Source organism: Opisthorchis viverrini (genome assembly GCF_000715545.1).
Source record: "Opisthorchis viverrini unplaced genomic scaffold opera_v5_37, whole genome shotgun sequence".
Classification (NCBI taxonomy): Eukaryota; Metazoa; Platyhelminthes; class Trematoda; order Opisthorchiida; family Opisthorchiidae; genus Opisthorchis; species Opisthorchis viverrini.
Genome location: NW_008751693.1, coordinates 724016 through 746879, shown reverse-complemented (window position 1 = coordinate 746879; position 22864 = coordinate 724016). Strand labels below are relative to the sequence as shown.

The 22864-nt window shown below is 44.5% G+C and overlaps 3 protein-coding genes across 3 annotated transcripts in view; 1 reads left to right on the top strand and 2 right to left on the bottom strand.

The window, feature by feature from the left end:
* Positions 1-4352, top strand: part of T265_02833 (hypothetical protein) — a gene marked incomplete at both ends in the record, with an annotated part of 17609 nt that extends 13257 nt beyond the window's left edge. Inside the window, 3 exons of the mRNA XM_009167177.1 lie at positions 357-706; positions 3184-3519; positions 4216-4352. Coding sequence (XP_009165441.1) covers positions 357-706; positions 3184-3519; positions 4216-4257 — 728 coding nt within the window. The remainder of the gene's footprint in view (positions 1-356; positions 707-3183; positions 3520-4215) is intronic.
* Positions 4353-5270: 918 nt separating this feature from the next.
* T265_02832 (hypothetical protein) lies at positions 5271-11119 on the bottom strand (the record flags this gene model as incomplete). The annotated part of the gene is made up of 10 exons (XM_009167176.1): positions 5271-5529; positions 6624-6696; positions 6881-6978; positions 9436-9486; positions 10289-10366; positions 10413-10554; positions 10592-10722; positions 10766-10887; positions 10928-10960; positions 10995-11119. 10 exons carry the CDS (start codon positions 11044-11046, stop codon positions 5458-5460), a joined length of 852 nt encoding a protein of 283 aa, XP_009165440.1.
* Positions 11120-13326: 2207 nt separating this feature from the next.
* T265_02831 (hypothetical protein) lies at positions 13327-22413 on the bottom strand (the record flags this gene model as incomplete). Its single annotated transcript, XM_009167175.1, has 3 exons — positions 13327-14341; positions 18794-19106; positions 21921-22413. The coding sequence occupies 3 exons, from the start codon at positions 22104-22106 to the stop codon at positions 13926-13928; spliced, it is 915 nt and encodes a 304-aa protein (XP_009165439.1).
* Between the last annotated feature and the right edge of the window lie 451 nt (positions 22414-22864).

The following is a 22864-nucleotide window of genomic DNA, read 5'->3' as shown; positions in this document are numbered from 1 at the left end:
ATTATTATTATTATTATTATTATTATTATTATTATTATTATTATTATTAAAACGCCCAGATATATCTATCCAAAAGTGATGGCAACTTTTAATTAGCCGGGGGAGTTATACCGCCAGTCTCAATGGCCAGTGGAATGCAAACACTGTCCCAGCCTTACAAACGTTTGAGGCTCTGGCGCAGCTCATCTGATTTTGTTCATTTGCAGCTCCAAATGTACGTAGTTTGGTATTTTCATAGACGTTCAGATCAATAGAGATTCATTTATCGCCCGTTCGTCATTCGATACCTTTTAACTGCATGTTTGTTTGAATGCTGCTGTGCCGTAATGTGTACTGACCGTTTTATGAATTTGCAGCCGAAGACTGGAACGATACTGGGACCGACGCTCTTGATATGATCACATCAGTAGACTTGCTGCTCTCGAACATGGAGAAGAATGTCGTACAGGAGTCTAAGAAACGAGTGGTAGGCACGAGCTTTGATTGTTGCATTTGTGGAGAAGAATTGAGATCTCGATCTGCACTCAGTGTCCACATGCGAACACACTGTTCTTCGATGCAAATGGATGAAAGTTCCGGCGGAAGGTCGGGTCAACTCCCACAGACTGCAACGACTACGGTGTCTAGCGTTGATGGGCCATCGATCCAGTTGCGTCGACGACCTCCTCGAGTGCCTGTTGTGAAGCGCCTCTTTTTCTGCTGCTCAGTAAGTTGGATTCCATTCGTGTATTACGCGAGTCAATGTGACTTTTAAACATCCATACCGTCCTGTGCAGACTCTTCGCCATTCTACATATGGTTCTCTTCTTCACCAGCTGTGAAATTACCACAGATCAATTTCACGAAGAATTTTACTCGAAAGCTTAATTTTCAAGCGACTAGCCTTGATGGTAACTCATTCGTTTTTTCTCATGTGTTCTCGTTTTAGACGGCACAGGATTATCTGCCGTGCCCGTCTCCTTGCGACTGACCACTGTAGGCGTCCAGCAAAAATTGGGATTTTCAGTATTTTCTTTTTTATGGGAATCTAGTCAGGAAGGTAAACTTTGCCGCGCATCAGGAATTCATTCAGTGTGTATCGCAGAAAGAGTAGTGTTAGTCATCTATGTAAATCACACATTTTCCGTGTATGGGCGATATTTCTTCCTTTGCATCTAACTGCTTTCACCTACCACAATTGCTCCTCAATTCCCAACCTTAATTTACACAAGAAGGTTATCTGAGTTGAGATGGTTCAGTGGGTAGAGCGAGAATTTACTGACCGGAAGGTCCGCGGTTTGAACCCAACCTCTGCCTCTTGACTTCCCCTCTCTAGGCTTGGGCAACCTGGCAGCATCCCAGCCCTCGTGCTTCCTTAGGGTAGCATGGCAGCTAGGCACCGAAAGGGTGTCACAGCTGAGCGATTATCTGAGTCGACCCATTTCGCAGAAAATGTTGAGCTAACAACAAATGTAACAAATTCCCACACCCTTTCTCGCTTCATACCTAATTTTTTGTCCCCTCACGAGGCCGGTGCTTAAGCCTTCTTTTTTGCGTTTCTGATTATACGGGGATCATATATCGCATATCTTGATAGTTTGAGATGCCTTTGTATTTTTTGGCTGAAATTCTGTGTGCAATGATATTGAGGCCATCTATGACACTTAACGTTCGTTCAACTTTGCGCCCTGAATCCTGAGAAGGGTGTAATCAAGCCCTGGTTCCAGTTCGGAAGGTCTGTAGTTCGAACCCAGCGTCGGCACCCCGACTACTTCTACTTAGGCTTGGGTAACCTGGCAACCTTCAGGTAGCGTGGAAGCTAGGCACCTGAAGGATGTTACACCTGAACACTTCGACTGAATTAGATTTGGATGGTAAACGGTCAAGTATGAACTTCCACGAACGAATGCGCGGAACTCTCTGTACGTCACAAATCGTGGTAAAATGCTCGGAAGCCCCACAATGACAAAAGAAGGCTGACTGCCAAACTGACTAACTCATACAGAAATGGAACTTCGTTCCTCTGGATTCTCTCTGGTGTTTTTTTTCAGTCACTAGAAAGTTTCCGTTTGTTTTTTCACTACTCCTTGATTTTAATCATCGTCCTGTCCGTCATGTAAAGGATACCCGTCTCGCAGACAGCATAAGTCGGTCCACTCAGATATTGCGTTATAGTAGTCACTTTTCGCGCAATAAGCGCTGCGTATGTGTGCATGACCCTATCAGAACTACCAGGTCTGTGTTTGAACACAGACCTGCCATCTACTTCCTATCAATCGTTATCAAGCGCCTCTTTCTCCCTGCAAAAGCCGCTTATCATGAGAGAGCTGCCATAGTGACTCTAACCACTGAGAATCTAATCCACTTTTTCTGAGATCACTTTGGTAGCCATATAAACCGTCCATATTATCTTTATTATCAATTTCCCGTATGGATGTTCTCACACGATTGTGTACTCTAGCGATCTCAGTCTCTACTGCAGTCGGGCTTGCATTCAAAGGGCTCTTCATATCCGTGTATACTTTGGCATTGGTTGGCACTTTGACTAAATTTGACTAAATTAAATCCTTCATGGTCTGCTTTTGCCCACTCAGACGTCGAAATTTCCCTTGGCCTTTTGGTTTTCAGGATAGCTTTCAACTACCGTATTTGTCTAGGCTATTTTGGTTGGAGCTGTACCAACGCTGTCTGTCGGCGGGGATGCATGATTCACCCACGGTATGTGTATTTCCATGATGGAAGCGATTACTTTGGACTAGTTACTGTCTCCTTCCAACTCTACATTAATTAATGAACTGATGTAATAGCACCACGAAGGATACATTTATTGCTAAGAAGCCTATCTGAACTTCGGTGTCTAAAGTGGGGCCTAGCAATTTTTCACTGTCGTTAAATGATTTGTTTCGACTGAGTTTGTCATGTAAGGCTAAGTTCACTGTACGCCAGAAGGATGTTTCAGCAGCAATGTGGGATTCATTTTTTTAAACATTTGACCGCTGTAAATGACGGATGAATAGTTGGATCAACCCGTACTTCAGTTAAACATGACCACTCAGATTTGGTACTTGTGACTCCTCAAACTGTCTTACGAGAGAACACCCACAGTTAACCTTCAAAATGCTTCCACAGCTTGAAAAACATTTTTCTATAAGCCTCACTTCTCTCTCTGTATATGAGTTTGTCACTACCGTATTCCCAAACTAGGTATGTGGCAAAGGCCAGACAAGCCAAAAAGCTTTACGACAACACAGTGCTGTGCACCAGCGATCATCCGATGGTCGGTACCCTTGCCCTCTATGTGCTGCGCATTTGGACCGGAGTTACGAAACTTTTCAGCAATTGCAGCGCCACATTGGCTTTGTTCACCACCCCCGGGAGCTTTTCCCTTGTCCTTATTGTGAGAGAACGTTTGGACGAAGGAAAAATCTGGACAATCACCTCGTGCGACACACGGGACGCCGTGACTTTGTTTGTCCCTATGAAAATTGCAAGAAGGGTTTCGGGCGAAAGGATAAGTTGAAATTACACCTTAAGACACATGTAAGTTATGAAATTTGCATGCATTTATCCGGCCTTAAAATCCACTAACCTCTTCCGCCCAGCACCAAACTTATTAGTCGGTGTTTGCCGGTGTTCTTCTAGCCCCAATGACATTCCGTGTACAGGTCTGATTACGGTGTAACAACTCGCAATTATTCTTCTCCAGAATGTTAGTTGCCTAAATGATACGGGCGAACGTCACAAATCCCCGTACTGATTGTACGTGCGAATGACCGCTTACGAACCTCGTTAGACTAACCTTAGTGCGATTTCTATACTGTGTCTTGCCTTGTTTTACTTGCCAGTATTCGGAGAGCCGAGTACTCTTAATTTCCGGCGCAGAATAATTCTACTTGGTGACGAGTTCAACAGCATTTAGTGCTGCTCAACTCACTGTCGAGCCGAGCTGACTTTCCTCGAGCAATACTGATATTCTGTCGGGTCCAGAAGTCATTACTGGATCCACGTTTAAATTCTTCGGCTGCATAATTGAGCACATACTTGATTCAGTGTTGCTAGTTCGCTTGGGATGTATTAGTGCCTTCGATTCCGTAAGTTGAAGTGATTATGAGTAGACAGTTTGTCGCAAAGAGACTGTTGTTCATGTAAATCTGTCTAGGCGTGCATAAGGTTTATTGTTGTATGTGCAGTTGGATCCGCTTCAATAATTGAGTCTTTTACCACATTTTATTTCAGGAACAGGCTGCGGACTTTGGGACCACATCTTGCTCGCAATAGATTCAAAGAGCTAAGCCAGTCAAACTCATACTATCATACCAGATTACTTTGTTACACATTTTTCTCGCTGATTTCCATCATAAACGTCTTATTCGTAACGCAGTATACCTTGGCTCATCGCGAATTTCCGGGGCGAGGTGTATGCGTAGTGAGGAAAATAGTCGCAGTAGCAAGAGTGCTTTCCAGAAGTTCGTCTTTGAGCCCGGGATACCAGAGTGCCGCCAAATTAATGGTTGGACGTATCCAAATAGTTAACCGGCTGTTCTCGTGTTGTTGTTTTTGTATTTCCGGTCCCTTCATCATGTATCATCCACAGTCATGCTGCAACGACTAGAACCATGAGTATGCATAAGGTCCGCGGTTGCCAAATTAATTTGAATGGCCCATACGGGAATGCTTCGAGTGCGACAGTGCCATTGCTACTTCTCGGGTATATTTTTCCTTTACGAGGGATAAACTGCTAGTATATATGGGCAGTTCGGATGTGTGTGGTGGATCGAAACACTGGTGAAAAAGCATCAGAATAGTCGGTTTGCACTTCCTGTGTTCTACAAAGAGGAGTGGGAGGAAGGGCGACTGGCATCTTCATACTTCCCGAGTTCCTAATAATCACCGTTATCTTCCCCATTAATTTAGAATATATTTTTCGTGATAAACCTTATTTCTTAGTATGTATCTCAGTTTAAGTGACAAAAGACACTCGTTCTCAGTTGGCCATACTAGTCCACCTTGTTCCACTGGCATGCTTCAGTCACGTGCGCTTCGGACAAAGCACTCCACTATCTACAGATGGTGTTCAAAACGCCATCCGTGACGACAAGTGTTTTACCACGGTTCTTCATGCGCGCGATACGACTTCTATTAATAATCCCTTCTGTGAAGAATTATTCACAGGAGCTTCCTACAAGAGGTCATACTGTACTCGTCCTACGAGTCATTCCAAATGAATCCGACGGCCTCATGGGAATGCCAGACTACTGTCTTCTAGTGCTCGCATGGGGCCTCCGTCGCATTGCTAGGGGGTAGGTCGCACAACCTGAAGAGGTGAGTCGGCTGACCAAAACCTATGTATGGAACGGATCCAAACGACCCAGCTATCCATATCTGTAAAACAGCGAATAATATGGGTAGTCTGTCGTATCATTTGAAGCAAAACGTGGGTAACTTTAGAAAATCAAACGATAGGGAAGTTGGGGTGTTTTAAGGTTTGTTTTTGGGCTTCAACTGATGACCAACGCCCGCGAACGGTTTGAAAGAGACCGGTTCTTGTGCCTATGAGAGAAAAACGTGAATTCCGATGAGTAATAACAAACGATGGGAATACATTCATGTCAACAAATAAAGTGGATATTCCGAGTTTGCTCACTGACTGGACTGCGTCTCCTGTAGCTTTTCAATAGGCACATGAGACTCTTGCGACCGACGTATGATACATAAGCCTGTCTTTCCAGGTACCTATGTGAGGTCGATATGTATTAAGAGAGGTCTGCTTTCGTCTCACACGTCCCCAATGAGTGCACAAACATCCGCACATCCAAAAACCCACTTCAATTTCCTATTTTAATACCGGGATATCTTAACACGCACACAAGATACTCTGGAGGGGCAGGGTATTCTTTTAAACCTAGTGACGTTGACGACGAATTCTCGGTAAATCTTGGTCAGAAGCAGGAAGCACAATCGACTCAACTTTTTGCCGGGACTCAGTGATGTGACGCAAAAACATGGTATGATTGGTAGGGTATTTTTGACATCGCCGAGTGATTTCATGCGTCATCTCAAACAGGGTAAACAGTTTAGGAAACACGGTATTTCAGAACGACATAATATGCGAAGAACTCCAACTTTTAGAGACTTAGTTTCATGAGGGGATATTATCTGAGAGTAGTCGACTCAGTGCAGCGTCTTTTAGCGGTTATTTCTACCAGAAGAACACTTCCATCCAGGTGGCTTCTCCAGAGTACAGCAGCACAGATCCGCATCACGCTGCCTAAGTGACACAAAACTAATTTCTCAGTGGTCAGTTGAATGACGTCTTACTTGATATGATGGAATTCGGTGTTCTTTAAATGAGAAATCAGTTTATAGAGCACACGTTTAATCACTCAAGTTACAGCAAACATCACCTGTCTGTCAAACATGCTTGTTCATCGAAAAATGAGGCTTTCAGTCGCCAGTTATTTAACTGATTTTAACAAATGTGGAAGCGGCTATTATCAGGAAATGACAAAAAGTTACCGTCCTTGGAAACCTAATTGTGGAGGGGTTTTTGCTGAGAAGAATTCCATGTGGAATTTGCACTGAATGAAACTCAAGAGCTTCCGTATGATTCGTTTGGAAGTTCAAATATAAGCATTCAAACCTACCTGCTGTGAGCATGCCTTCGTGTTTCGAAAGAAGGTAAGGCTACCAGGTTGATATGCGTAGTTGGGGACACCGCTGAGGACAGATAAAAATCACGGTAGTGTGAATCACTCTGATAACTATCAAAGATTATGCGTAAGATTAGCGGTCCTATTCTGATCTTTTCGATAGGATTGGATGGTGTTATCACAACAAATCTCTAGCGTAAACGACGAACATCAGGTCGGTAAAAAACTATACGAAGAGGCCTTCAACTTACCGTTCATGTTTGGGCAAAGTGGCATCTGTAGAAGCACGCCCAGGACTTGCGGTCGTTTTCCCCTTTCCATCAAGACGATATCCAGCTCCACTGAAGGCCTGAAGTGAGAGCGCGAAACAGTCAATATGATATGAAAACTGAAAACCGAGATTGCGAAAAAAATTGACGATTCGAGAGTCACCACTACAAATCTTGCGGAAAGGCCCAGAATTCAAAGGTAAAAGCAAACTTAAAGTGCAGCGTAAGTGCCACACATGTGCTTGTACACATCTGTTCGATGTGACCTACCAGCTGAGGACCTTCGTATACTCTATTTATTTTAGTATTAGTGTCTGCGTCGAATGATGGGTGTCAGAAAGCGTTCTCACGACACTGTACGGGTCTCCAAACTGGGTCAGTGGTGTCGGTTGCGAAGGTTCAGTTATGTTTCCCTCAGGCAATATTCTGAACTATCCAAATTGTCCCTAGCATCAGTGCAGTGCGGAAAGTGGAGCTATTGCACTAGAAGACCTGGCTCACGGCAGCAGGAGATGCTCCTGTAGTTCTGAGACCTAAGGTCGTTCACTGAACTCAATAACGGAGAAACTGACCAATGCCATTTATTTTATACAACACACTACTCATAATTTGCAGGTGAAAGTATTTCGGCAATTCGATGTTCGGATCTTCCGACGGACCGCGCTCATAGGCAGCAAACGTTCGCCTATCGCCGTATCAGACTCACGCCGCCCCCCTCCCCCTTCGTCAGAAAACAAACCAAAGTAAACATCACAATAAGAACAGAAATGGATCTGGTAAACCTCTGCACACTTCTGGTGTCACTCCGTTGAATGCCGAAAGACGAAGCAGTCAACACTTGTGTCCAATCTGGTGAAAATTGAATGGGATGCCCATGAAATAAAGTTGGTCCCTTCCACGGAAGTTTTGTAGGTATTCATGATACGTACCAGGCGAACGTCTTATTACGCCCAGGATCTCCGAGTAAACTGACAACAAGTAATGATAATAATCTTAGTAGAGCAATAGTGATGCTTTTATGCGAGCATCCATACCATGGAACTGGACACTGAAGAAGCTCGAGATCGCATTCGGTGTCGATGGCATCGTTTCGTACTCGTGTATACAGTCGTTACATTTACCACTGTCCTATCCGGGAAAGTTTATCACTGTTTTTACTTTTCACAGACAACCTTAACATTTTACGAAGACAGCAAGGCCAATGAAATATCAACCACACCCAATTTAGCCCGAATAAACCCATCAGATAGTCTTTTTTGCCTGAGATGACGCTCAACAACACTGACAGCTTCTTATGCAACGGCAGTATCTTTCAGATCGTTGGTGTTTTCCCTCAAATCTGGAACATACGATAACGCTAGTTCCGCTTCGACGGAGGTTCTCGTGACGGAACCAGAACACCAAACGGTGTTCCAACACCACGTTACTATCCTACGATGGCTGGTGTGGATTTCTCATGGACGCTCATCAGTCTCAATACTGCATGCAGATTTTTTGGTTTGTACCATGTTCGATTTTTCGCCACAAACCATGCAATAAAGTACGGTAGTTCTGGCTGTCACCAAGGATAAGCAGAATAAAGGTATGAAGGGCAGGCACATGCTGTGGATGATTGCCCAATCAGCTGGTTGGCATCAAAGAAGTCTGTTTGTTTGTTTGTGAAGGCGACCATTTCAGTCAGGAACGCCGTTGGGTGCGTGACGCATCTAACTTATGGACTGACCGCCCCCGGAAAGTGGCTTTTCTTGGAAAACATCTGGCGTACCTCAGCATTACCTGTAAGATATTTCCGCGGAGGCATTTAGGCTCAAACAAAGAATCTTCGAAGATAGCCGCACGCAGCGGCCACATCTCTATCCAATAAGGTAGGGGACGTCGAACTGCAAAGCTGTACAGTCTATTCTTAGTTAAAGTCACGTCCGCTCCCTAAATGCCAGAGGTTGGAAAACTGTCCAGGTCTCTCCAGTTCGAATAGTGAATTCGTCTTTCAAAAAGACCATGAGTAACAACGACCCCAAGGATTATCCGCAACGCACGAGACTAATTTGCGTGCTGTACAAAATGCATTTGCTTCGTATCATCTTCCACCTCATGCGACAAACATACCCAGGTCAGTTGCACCCATCGATTGTAACGTCCGGTAAGACAAGTGATTAAAAATTCGAGACGATGTTCCTTATCGATAAGCAAGCCAAATTGATGGCATCCCTAATTTGAGTATCCCCAGGCCTTAGGGAATCGCAAATGGTAAATCACGGGATTGGTGGAAGTGATCTTGCCTACAATATGCATCCTATTGGACATTTCTGCCGTTTACATCACACGGCTCGTATCTTGACGGAGAGCTTAATAATGACCTGTCCTACTGACGTGATCTAACATCTGCCAAGTTAACGCGGCAAAAGGTTTTAGAAAGGCGAAATTCCCCGTTGGAGTTGAGAATTCGTTTGGATTCATCGATGCTGACTGGTCAATGGATAAAATCATAGTCAGTCTCTACAAAATGTTTCAATTCATTGAAAACAGAAAATACTTACTTGAAATCCCTGGACAACATTTGGAATGACAATGTGATCGCTCTCTTCTGACTGAAACGTAAGAAACAAGGGGGGTCAAAGTTATAAAAACCACTTGATCTGAGAATGCAATACGGTAGTGAAGAGATCCAAAACAAAGAAGCAGCTGCGATTACGATCATCGGAGTCGCTGCTGAAATGCTGTTCGCATTGTTAAACCTCAGGACAAATACCTCGTAGCGTAACGCTAGTATAAGGGAACCCAGAATGGAAAGTGTTTGTTCGTGAGATGTTTTCCAGGTTATGGTTTATCAAAACCGATAGCAGTCCCGTCCGCTGATCTTTTATTGTTGCGTCTTTTACAAAAAACTGCTCACACGGAGGCCTTCTGCGCGTTGTTGTTCTCGATCAGCAGGAGGTTCATTTGCAACAATTCCCTAAAAACCTAAGTAAATATGCACCATTTGTAGACCTGTGAATAATGAGTTCCCGTGGTGCATAACTATTTTCTCCGGCCAGAGGTACTGCGCAGGGAAGGGGGTGAATATCGCTGAATACATTTTTGGATCGCCTTACAAATCACTGCAGGATGTGAATAATTCACGATACCTCGATTGATGCAGCTGAGCTAACGGGGATTGCAGCAATTATTATTCTACAGCTTGAACAAACAAGTAGTCGAGTTTCATACCCTGCTACCCCGTCAATTGCAAGACAGCGCGGTGATGCCCACTTTGGGTTAAAAGTATACATTTAAATAGAGTTGTGCAAAGAGCATATACTGTTCACTGACAAGTTGCTCCTTATCTATGAGACAGAATAATATAAAATGGAGCAGTTACGAAATCGTCGAACCATGAAAACACTGACCCACCTTGCTTGTCTGCTTTTTGTTTTTAGCTTGCTGTGTGCGAACGTTTTCCTCATAACCGACAGGAGGGGCGAAGTCCACCTACAGCACAAAAGAACTCATGACGGACAGGAAATAAACAGCATACATTCATATCACACTCAATGATTGTCACGGCTTCTTCCGGTTTCGTTTCTAAAACCTTCAGCTCGTAGGTGCGCTCATTATAGCGAATCGCTATCATATCTCCGACGGTTAGGCAGGCAAATTCTCGTAAAAGATTCTCCAACCTGATAATGAAAGCTCATATCAACCACAGGAACCTACACTGCCTGTGGGTTTGATATATCCAAGAAATCAACGCTCTGCGGCTGAAATCGGGCGAACGTGGCAGTGCGAAGAGCTGCGTTGCAGACGGAAACTCGTCCACCCTCTTCCAAAAGCAAATTGCGCAGCATCTGGAAGAATCGATTGGCAGTTGCCAGTGATTGACACACTTACCCAATAGGGGACATATATGTTTCCTTCATCGGCGACAAATTCTAAAACGCCACAATGAGTGGTACGATTCCCTTGCGCATTGGTGAGCTTGAAGATCATGGGATATTGGACATTCAAACGTGCTGTAATTGAGAATACTCATGACACCAATCGTTAACCTACTGAGAACCTCGAGGGCAGATGGAGGCATGATTACTACAAACCAATCGGAAAGTCATACCAGGCTTACTTTTGCCACCGTTTTCAACACCTTGTCGGAGTTTCCCAGGAAAGAAGGACATTGAGAAACATCGATAAGATGTTGAGAAAGAATCCGAAGCATTCTGGTCAAACTGAGGAAACTGGAACAAATGTCTTTCAGATTACGAGCAACTACCAAGAAACTCATGTTCGATGTAGAGTGAAAAGACGTTCTACGGGAGAGCCGTGTGCACGAAAGTCACGAGATGGTGATACCGAACAGAAATCCCGTAAATGAAGTGCCTGGAACCAAAGGGTGAAGGATAGACAATGAGCTGAATCCGATTGGGACTACCTACCATTTTTTAAGTTGTACACTCACCAACTCCTCAGATTTGGGATTGTCCACAGACAACGAGGTGTTGTTAAGAATGAATGAACAACCAACACCGCTGACCCATTGGAATATCTAGGCGCAAGCAGATACCAAGTTGCGGCCCGGTGCCCAGTACTTCATGTTGCAAGAACTAACACGCCAACGAGCCACTTCCAAATAGGAACACTTGATGGACGTGCACAGAAATGCGGAAACGCTAATTCGGTCAGCCAAGAGTACTTAAGTAGCACGTTCGCAATACTGTCATAGGGCTGGGCCAACTTTCCAGAAAGGAGAGATATAATAGCCTGATCCGATAAATGAAACATGGGGAGACCTGCAGTTTCACAACGCCATTAATAAATAGGTCCCTCCAGTCTTTTACCAAAAGATAAATCGATATAACTCTTACTTCGGATCGATATTTAGTCAGGATTCCCCATAAAGGTTAGTGAAAGTGTTCTTCTATAAGTCACGGATCCTGACCTAAGCATACCTCCTCAAATACAGGCATATCCTACAAGGTAGGTGGTAGTCAGCACAAGGCTCTTCGACCATCCAGAACGGTGCACAGGTCCCATAACTTGACGGAACTCGACTGAAGAGTAACTGGAAACATGTTACTATCGCAGATAAATGTATTTCGTGTTTGCAGGAACTCCGATCACCAGGAGGTAACTGAGAGCTTATTCTTTCAAAAGTGTCGTAAAAAATCTCCGAAGACTGTTCATTTATAGGCCACCAAGGGATGCACCAGATATCGCTGGGGGTGTTTTTCGTTACAAACAGAAAGGAACAGAATCCAACAGAGAAATTAAACAAGATGCTGAAGGCTTCGAACTTATCCACTGAAGCGTAAAAGTCTAATGTGAGTACCCGGATCACTAAAATTACCCAGCGCTTCATGCAACAGTACGGTAATCAAAACCTCACAACGCTAAAACTACCCATCACTCGTGCTGAATACAGGTCGTAGCCCACAGATGCATCATTGAAAAAGTAAACAGACTAAGTATCCCGACTGAATACTATTTCCGCGGAAAGCTCTCAGCGTAATGGGGATGAAAAAATAAGGGCATGTTATGGTAAACGTGTAGAGGACTGCTCGCGCCATGGAGAAATAAATATATTCATGCACTTGAAAGTTGCTGTTTGACAGGCAGTACTGGCTGGTATCCATCAGTCCCTAACGACTTTATTAGAGGAATACGAATTTACATGCAGAGATGATAGCCCCACGGAGAAACTGACAGCATCATAAGTCGATCGGATGCCATCATGTGCTGCGTGCGACCGGCCATGGCCTACAAATATTATTTTTCCTGCTCAGCTATGAGTGATATGTGTCCCGGTATAAACACAATAAACATGATTGAGTACCCGAGAAATACACTCATTTGCAAATCAATTTGGTTTTCACGAAAAACTCAACTGAATCTATCGTTTATGATATTCTACAACTGCATGTGCTGCACACAGGCCACCCCGTGAATCAGTTGGCATGATAAGCGAATATCGTGTATTTCTCGAAAACAGTCCGATTTGGGCTCAAGTAGAACATAAGGTTGACGGAAACTCGGGGACTGCGGCTACCTGATGAGCCCCAAGAAGGGCGAAACCGGTCGTGGGCTGTCGAAGAGTTTTCAGCAACTTTGTGAGTAGTTTCCCTCATGATTGAGTATACTTATGGTACCTTGCTTTATAAGATGAGATACATGGAACCCTCTGCGCTTTTGTGGAAACCCACAACAAACGGCCAGCAGTATCACTCGTTTCCGTCCGTACTGTATGACCTTACCATCGGGGGTTTAGGCCCCTCTGGATTCTCGTGTCCCGCTAATACGTAGTGATCTTTCTTCCTTTTTCCTAAATCTGAAACATGAAAAATCACAAGGAATGTTGAGCTTTGGGGTTGTGAAGACCTCACATGATCAAGGTATACTCCTAGTCATCCGATCGAACGAAATAAGGAAACTTAAAAGAGCCATCTAGAGAATTACAGTGCCACAGCAATTGAGCTAAATAACCTCTAGAGAACTTGAAATTCGCTTTTATTCCGATCCTATGTAACGGAACCCCATGTCCCGTGAGAGACCGATTTTAACTAACGAAAAAAACTATGCAAGGAGTGTCATCCGCAAGCAAAGCACCGAGCCTACAAATTACATTTCATATTTGGCTGCGACCAGCAATGAGAGCTAACCTTTCTGAATAAACGAAGTGTACAAGTTAAAAAAAAGTCTAATGGATTGATGTAGCTACGGACAGATTCCGAATGGTGAGCAACGAGAGGCTTATGCAGTTGCATTACATGACCCAAAACCAGATCGGCCAGGAAGTATCTGTGAATCATCAGGGTCAACACTGATTTTGCTGTCTTTGATGATCAGATCTGCTAGGAAACTATGGACGCCCACCACAAGTTACTGCTTCAAAATTATAAGTTCACTACCATAAGGTAATGAACAACTTAGGAAATCATGGCAAGTTGTTTCTTCAAAAAAACATACAAAGCTGTCAAGAGCGTTAGGACATGAATCGACCAGATTTAGTGATAACAGAATGAGGAATGAAAGCCCAAAACATCTGAAGCCTGGAGCGGAATCACAGCTCATCTTTGGAAATGGCCGAACGAGTTCGTTTCCGGAATAATTTCATGAATGCGATCATTTGGAAGAACAAAACCAAGGCTATGAACAGAGCGATCCACACAATCCGGGCACATCGGGACCCAAGCTCTTCGGACAACTGCTGCAGCACTTTAGACATATCGGCTGTATTGCGGTCAGCTTGCTGAATGGTCGCCTCAACAGTCTGGCGATCAGATTGCAAACGGTGGCTCATCGCAGTCGATTGGTCCTTCAGTTGTCTCGCCATTCCAAGCATTTCCGACGCCAACTCCTCGCGGTGATCCTCCTCTTTGCGCAACAATTGAGAACGCGCCACGCGTTGCTTTTCTGGTGGCTCATCCGTAGGCGATGATTTATGCGGCTCAGGGGACGACCGGTTTGAATTTAGCCCTGGAAACAACAAGGCGAAGCAGCAGGTGACCTATATGAAGCACATGGTGTTACCAACCAAACCTACCTGCCTACGTGATGGGAGGTGAGATAAAAAACATGACTTAGGCATTGTTTAGTTTGACGAAAAGAACTAGCGGCAGACTGCTGAATTAAGAATGTCGAAATAGTAATAACTCGGGTGTGTTTGCTAATGAATGATCGGTTCCCAAGTTCAGCACTTGTCTTATAATCATTTCGTTACCAATCGAGAAGATATCGTCAGTGCGTACATCCAACTTCCGTGAATCTATCATGCTCCCTGTCGTGCCCTAATATACGACCGCTCTCTACTTAAACCTGTGAGGTGGAATCCCTTACTTGGTTTGCATATCACAGCGAACTGCACCGATGAATCCTGACGCGCAACAATTATTAAGGCATAAAGTTAACGTTGAGCCGCGTGCGCAACCAGCTGAAGCTTACTGTAAACTTCCGGACAAAACGAGGCGAATAATACTAGAGGGTAAAAAGAAGGAGGGCGATTCTAAAGCCACCAGCACAGCAAATTAACGGTTCACCGTTTTCAAAATAACAGAACTAAATCGTGTAAGCTAGGGATGACATGGTGGCCAGTGGCATTTACCAGAAACAGCCACGGCAATATATGGCCATATATTGTTGGTTAACGCTAAGTTTATTCTGCACAACCGTGGGTGCACAAAATCGCCCCCAGCACGGTTGTAGGCTTAACTCTGCGAAGTGTCCAAACCCCTGCAGACACGCGAATTACGGAAAACAGCGTATGCGAAATAACGGTAAGTCAGAAATAAAAAAGAGACAACCGGACAATTCAAACAAGAAGTTGGAGTGGCCGACCATATAAAGCCTCTGCAAGTTCAGGTAGTTGTACCTTTCGTGATGACAGCACCGGTTTCCTAACTCCAACTCATTTACCCCTCCACACACACATCAAGTAAGTGGCTTGCTATCCTATTGCTTTTAGACACACAAAGCTGAATGGAGTAGGGAAAAACAATCGAAATGATGACCAACAAAACGGGCAAAACGCTTAGCGACACAGGTCGTTTGTAAGTGAGCGGGTTAAACTGAATTTGCTCAGTTGCAGGCGGTAACAGGTAAGAGTTCCTTTTGAATATCTGGAGACAAAAGTAGAAAACATCTGGCAAGGGCAATAAGCTCGGTGTCAAACAATTTTTTGTGTACTATAAATCATGTGTACGCTGGTTCTAGCCGTTACAGTTTCGGTCAGCGGAAAACGGGAGGACGGGAGAGATAAAGGCAGACATTAGAGGTGATGGCACAATTAGTTGATGTTGAATTATTCCAGCTGCTCGAAGAGACAAGAAACTGGGGAACTAGGTACTAAATGCGATAGCTTTGAAGCAGCGGTGCCACTGATTGCGCGATTGAGCCATTCCTGTGAGTGTCACTAAAGACTGACGTTCAGTCATGGGCTCCCCATTCAGGTAGGCGACAGCCATCAGCCCCCACTGAGTTTGTTGATCAGTGCTATTATACTTCATTTGCAGATCACAAACTGGGTCGTTTCCGCTCAGCACAAGAGGTGTGTCATCCCTCTTAAGACCATGTGGCTTACTTCAGTATTGCTTACTTCAGTATTCCTACCAAATCCGACTAGTGCTTCGGAGACACCTATGGATAAACACTGACAGCTTTCGTACATTCTCTACGAACAGAGGTCATTGACTGGTCTGGAGGCACGAAGTTTGGGTTTGATCCCACACAATCTCGTAACAGCATCTTCAAGTCTGTAGGTCTGGAGCGCATACTAAACAGTGCGAAAGAACCATTTGAGTTATTTAGAATGACTTGCATTTTTGAAGGATCTGAACCATGCTGACCGCATGCCCGCCAGAGAACGTCCCGGGAGAATCTCCACCCTGAAGAAAATGAATCTTCAGGCCGCATGCCCATAATAAATCTAAAGAGCAATGATGAGAGGGGGCAGCCTTGTCTTACACCACTATGTGTGGTGAACTCAGGTCTCAGATGTCAGACGTCATACAAAGAAGAGAATCTGGGCGGACCAAGAAGCCTGGTGATCCCAGGCACATGAGGGGACAGAAAAACCTACCTAAACTCTTCAAACTCAAAGAGGTCCCTGAAGAACGAGTCACTAGTATAAATGGCCCACTTAAATAAGACTCAATTCAAATGGCCACCTGTAGCTGCGCCGGATAGCAGATCCGCAACGTAGCCCTGGATAATGAACATGGAACCCCGACAGCTTCGGAAATAAGCGAGTGCCTTGTCTCTCCCAAGCATCACCGAGTTGCTGGTACTGGTAGATTCCCACAGTCCGTGCTCAAAGATGGAGCTGAAATCCACAGCCGGTTTTCCCCTACTTTATTTGACTCTATCTAAGGAGAACAGACCGTCCCTAGCTACTGAAAAGACTCTATAGTGGAGTAGCAACCACAGAGGAATTAACTTAAGTTGTAACCAAACTCTTTGCGTCAATTATTATACGTCGCCTTGCGCATGCGCGAGACCCCAGTGTTCAGATCTATCCGAGCGTCAGCCAATTTGACCTGGGGCATACAGGGAACATTGCTTTCGTTTTCGAAAAACAGCAAGAAACCGATGCATTACCAGGAAACCTGAGACCATTCAGTCCTTCGGTATGTGCTTTCTAGCAAAAAACTGCAGTCATGCTGCGGGACATAGTCTTTGAACATGCCTCTAGGAACTCGAATAGTGATATCTAAATTGTGGAACACTATACGCATGTCGGAAGTTGGGTTCGTGTGACGAATGATGTGAGCGTACGAATCTCAAGTGCTAAATATGAGTTTCGCAATTCGCACCATCTCTAGCACGGCAAATGACGCGCGTATGAAACTACGGTGTGGGCTGTATTGCTGTGTGGCCACGAGTCTTGGCCATTTCGAATGAAGGATTTGAGAAATCCTCATGTCTTTGACCACGTATGTCTCGGATGTGCAGTGTTGAATACAGGGACAGCTGAAGGCACAGAGTTCCTTTTTCGATCGCTGGGTTTCATGGTCTTACATTCCTGCGGCACACCCTACATAAAGGAAATCGACCTTTGGTCAGTGAACAGCTCCGGTTGTTTCCAGGAGAGATAATGTTTTCATTCACGGATAGACTCTGATGGCATATGTTTCTTTCCTAATAGACGAGTTTTTTCGCTCGATATCGGTGTTCTAGAAAAGGTCACAGGCCAGCCATTCCGAGTCAGAGATGCAGCAATGGCAATGCATCAGGCGTCCGCCTCGACCATGGCGTTCCCTAACTCTCCTCAAATTTTCGATGGACTGTTGTACACCATCCGGCAGGGGAAGGGCCTTATTTTTGAAAAGCACACCGACTCTGTCACCATCATCGACAGATGTGTTCTACGCAAATGCCTCGCTGACGTAGGAGTATGATTTATTTGGAAGCCTTTTTTGAAGAAAAACCTGAAAGCGGACGGGGAGGGGACTTAGTTTCAGCCTACCACAATCATTCCGAGGTGCCTACATCTCCAGACATTCACTGGGGCAATTTAGATAGAAACTGGCAAGAACGCGATTGATGTCGATTAGCAGCCATATCTTGCAGCGTCTCCAACCAGGCCCAGTGTGAACCACGCGGTCCCCATCCTGGAAGACGAGTAGCACCGACAGCACCCAAACGTTTCTTAATCTCTTTCACGCTACTCTGCCAGGTCAAGGGCCCGCTACCTGTCTGCTTCTGCCACTCTGAATTGGATCCGGAAAATAGCACTCTCTTGCGCAAACAATGGTTCGGCATGCGCAATACATGGCCTAACAAGCGCAGCTCCTGGTTTTGGACACATTCTTCAATGGAAGTCCCTGTTCCACAACCGAAAGCTCACTTTCTAATTGCCTCGTTGCGAATTCTCACACACGAGCTACGGTCGTAGGACAACGATTGTCGGACACCTGAAGACGTCACAGTTCCGCTGCTCGAACAGGCCAAGCCTCACAGCAATAAACAAAAAAGCCCACACTGTAGCCTGATACACACGTCCCTTGAAATTCAGGGATATACCGCTTTGAAGCCACAGGTGTCTCCAATCGGCAAATGCGCCCCGGGCTTGCAGTTTCGTGTACTGACCTCATATGCAACACTATACTCAGAATTAGTACAACTTCCAAGGTATGTGAAACACTCCAGAACCCCGTGTCTCTCCTGGATTGTAAGTGGCGTGTTTAGTGACTGCATGTCCAAGTGCAAGACCTTAAACTTACTTCTGACATCCTGGTCCGCCGATGGTTCATTGAAGAACATAGGTAAGACACGGCGACTATCTTTACCAAACAGATTCCGCAACAATTTGATTCCAGATAAACATAATCTCACACAGAATGCAAGACTGGTAAGTTTAATTCAAAAAATGTTTTCCTCAATGCAATGCTCAATTTGTAATAATATAAACAGTCACCTAAATGCCAGACTGACCAAGCAACTGTTCCCGGTTTTCGCGATCCTGGAGCTTCTGTTCTTGTTTAAGTAGACTGGGACCATCACCAATATATCCACAGATTGAAAAGCTACCTTGAGCTATTTCAACGCCACTGTCCATGTCCCGCTTCTGTGGGTTGACAGAAGAAGTACGCCCATCATCTGGCGCTGAGGGATTCGTGGTAAGTGATAGTGCCATGTCTTGAACAGGTCGAGGGATAAGAGGTATGGCGGGGGATTTCAACAGCAAATTCCGTTGTTCTGGATTTACGGACAAGGCTAACTCTCTAGCGAGCTCAAGTTGTTTAAGCTAAAAGGCCAAAAGTAGAAATCCAATCCCCATAACTGATCAAATTTTGTATGAAATACCATAGTCTCACATTGACAACACGGATAAAATCCGTCCAGTAGGGAAACTCTAGATGATACTAGTCAAGGTCAACTAAAATCAAAAAGATTACATGCTGAAACTTACACACCCAAACGAGTAATAATGAGACCGACGCTATCTAAGAGCACTTTAATCAGTTACAGTGAATAAGTTATCTCTGTCAATAAAACTCCGACAATCTTTCGCCATCGAACTACCCCGAGGAACGTAGCCCATCCCGACTGGTGACGAAACGTTTGCAACAAAACTGGTCGGCTCAGTGAGCAGCCCAGTCAGTGATCATCACACAGGTGATTCTAACATTGAGAATTCCACGAATCATTTCCCGATAATGACGAACCATGAGACCCGCAGCGTAAGAAATGCGATTAAATCTTGAAATGCAGTATGCCCGTGATATAAATACTTGACTGTGAATATTTGATAACGGAGACCAATTTCAGTCGCGCGAGGAGTGATAGGGGTCCCAAGATCTTCCTAGTTCAACTGAAGTCATTGTCATTTGTCACACCGCTACTCTGAACTTGATGGTTTATTTCGTTGCCCGGTGCGCCAGCGACCACAAATAAGTGTCATTCAAACATCTGTTGGTATACTCACAAAAAGTGATAAACGATTGTTTAGTTGACCTCATTTTTCAGTGCTTCATGAAGTAAGAGAATTGGAATTTCAAGGAACATGTGTAATTGCCCCCCCTTTCTCAAGCATCCAAGAAGCAAGGATGATACAGTCAACTACATACACTGTTGTCCCTATATATTTACACAATTGTCCTTTGCGGGGATTAGAAACTGGGAAAACTAGAACACTTATAACAGACTCCTATTTAGTAAACACAAAAAGGACCACTGGGCTCTTTATGCTCGGTTGTAAGAAAGGGCTACATTTTAATGTCTTTCTTTGAGATAGTCACTGCTTGGAGGTTTATTGTAAAGGATAAGCGTACTTGAGAGTTACCGCAGTAACTAGTTCGCTTAGGGAGAATCACCTTAGTGGGCTACTGGTTGAGCTGCATACGAGGAAGGAAGTAGTTTGTTCTCAGTGATTTTGCAGAAAACTAGGGGGAACTACAGTCCTCCCATTGTCATATCGCCCCACCTAAATTGTCTGTTCGCATGAGCAATGGTAACAAACTTAAACAATAAACATGGCGTGGGTGCTCCGTTTTACTTGCAAAAACCTAGCCATATGAAATACACTCATGAAAAACGTCGGCAGTGTGCCGGAATATTGGTAGTTCATGTGTGTTGGTAGATGGTAAAGCGTGTGACTATTAATATGTGCACCGGGCTTGACGACTGGTTTGAAAAATCTGCCGCCATTCAAACAGATATAACTATCCGTGCTTGGATGATTTATTCTCGAACGGTAACCAGCTGATCGCCAAGCTCGGTGAAAGATTAACTACCAGTGAAAAAAACTAGTATCACCAAACTACGTTCAGTTTTCAGAATCTACTTGCAGAATTTATGTTACCTCATACAGAATCTGATGGCTTCACTTATGGTTGCGTTAAATTCTCCAATCATTGCTTGATGCCTCAGAACCAACAACATTTGAGAGAGTAAGCGCCTACATCGACAGGATTCTATTTTTTAGCCCGAAAACATGTATACGAAAAAATCGCGTCAGCCGGGTCGTGGCAAGGCAACGCAAAGTGGAGCCACTCATCACCAAATTGAATGCTTTCCGATATTTTCACCCTTATGGCAGATTCATTAGACCTCCCTTAAGGGCCGCTGGAACCTTCACAACAGATGAAATACAAGGGTTCCCAGCCGGCCACAATGATTAGGCAGATTATCTAAACCGCCTTGCTAAGTATAGGCATATTACGTAGCGTAAGGCGGGCAGCAACACAATGCTCCAATGGAGGTCAAAGGAAACTGTCCTATTGATACCGTCATGAGCATTGTGATGACAGGCTGAGTCCACTCAATGGTCGCTTAAAAAATGTAGTGTTTTTATCACTTCTAGGTTTACTCTAGACCATATGAACTGAGCTTCCTTTGGACCTCAAGTGAATGACGTCGGTCAATGGTAGAGTCGACGAACATACTACAAACGCATCACTCTTCAAGTGGTAGGTAAGATGGAATGACAGGAGAGTATATGGCACACCGATCTGAATCCACCGGACTTCGTCAGTCAAATTACTCTTACTGAAAGTAGTAAACAGAAACTACAAAAACCGGTGAACCAGAGTCAATACGAGTTGCGAGCAACATATCTTAAGATTTACTGAAGGTGTGTTCAATTCCGAAGGGACCGAACAAAATTTCGCAACGCAATACCCGGTCTATTACAACTCCTCTGTCAGAATCATTCATCGCATCAAATAAACAGTTGTTCACATCAAAATGAGGGGCCTTTTTACAAACGGTTATATCAAACACTACGACGGTAAGCCTTTCAAGGCCATGTCAATAACCCCTTTTGAATAAGCGGTCAATTAATCTTCCTCCTGTGCGCGAAACTGCTGTGTATACACACCATACGTGATGAAGCAAGATTTTCAAACGGAGACACTGTTGTCCTTGCTAAAAATAGCACCTAAGTTATTTAAATCTGTGGGCTTACATGCGTACAACTCACATTTACAAGGGGCAGTTATACAAGTGATATAGGGAAAATGGGGATTTAATGAACAAAGAGAGAATAAAAAGGTCAATTCCGGAGCTATTTAAAAAAACGGAGACGACAATACTATTGGACGGCATGATGAAGACGTACCCTGGACTGATAATGTCGAATATATTCAGTTGGCGGGCATTGCTCTGATCCCAATAATTCTCTCAGCAACTTCTGCAACGCAACCAGGTAGCGCTCGAATCGTATTTCGTTAGCCTTCTCGGCAGTGGCCAAGTCTTCCGTGTGGTGCAGAAGACGGGCAAAATTCATTTCGATAGTGCAAGACATTGTGGCTAATCAGCTGAAACCAGATGGCATCGCCCGGTAAAATATCTGAAATGGACTAAAATTACACGAAGACAGCGTCAACCTAAAAATTCAGCTCAATAGGGTGACCGAACTGTGCACATAACTGAGCAGAAGTGTGCTAAAATGAAGGGATAACAGCAACCTCACCATCAACTGCAGCATTTTAGTAACACATTACAGCTTAGATGCCGTACAATAATGTGTCCTGGCAGACGTTTGAAAGGTGATGGGGTCCTTCGTCAAAAAAGGATGTGTGACACCAAGGAAAGTGACCCGGATGTAGCCAAAAAAGAGGCTATACCTTCGAACATTGAAGTAAACACTCCAGAACCACGTCTGATTAAGATATGGCCCAGTGTAGATGGTCGTTGGCTTGTTCGCTGAGCTGGGCAATTTAGTTGCAAACGTTTCACCACCAATCGAGGTGACATCATCAGTGCGTAGTTGTGCTTAGCGGTGGGTTAGTGGTTGTTGTTGGTTGACAACCACTAACCCATCGCTACGCACAACTACGCACCGATGATGTCACCTCGACTGGCGGTGAAACGTTTGCAACTAAATTGCCCAGCTCAGCGAACAAGCCAACGACCATCTACGCTACCTGAGCTACCGACATTCTCCTCTATGGCCCACCGTGTTTTACAAACCCTACAGAACAAACGCCTAAAGCACAACGACAGAGAAACTCTAGCTAGGCCATTATGTTGGAAGGCGACACTGGAATCTCCGCTTGAATC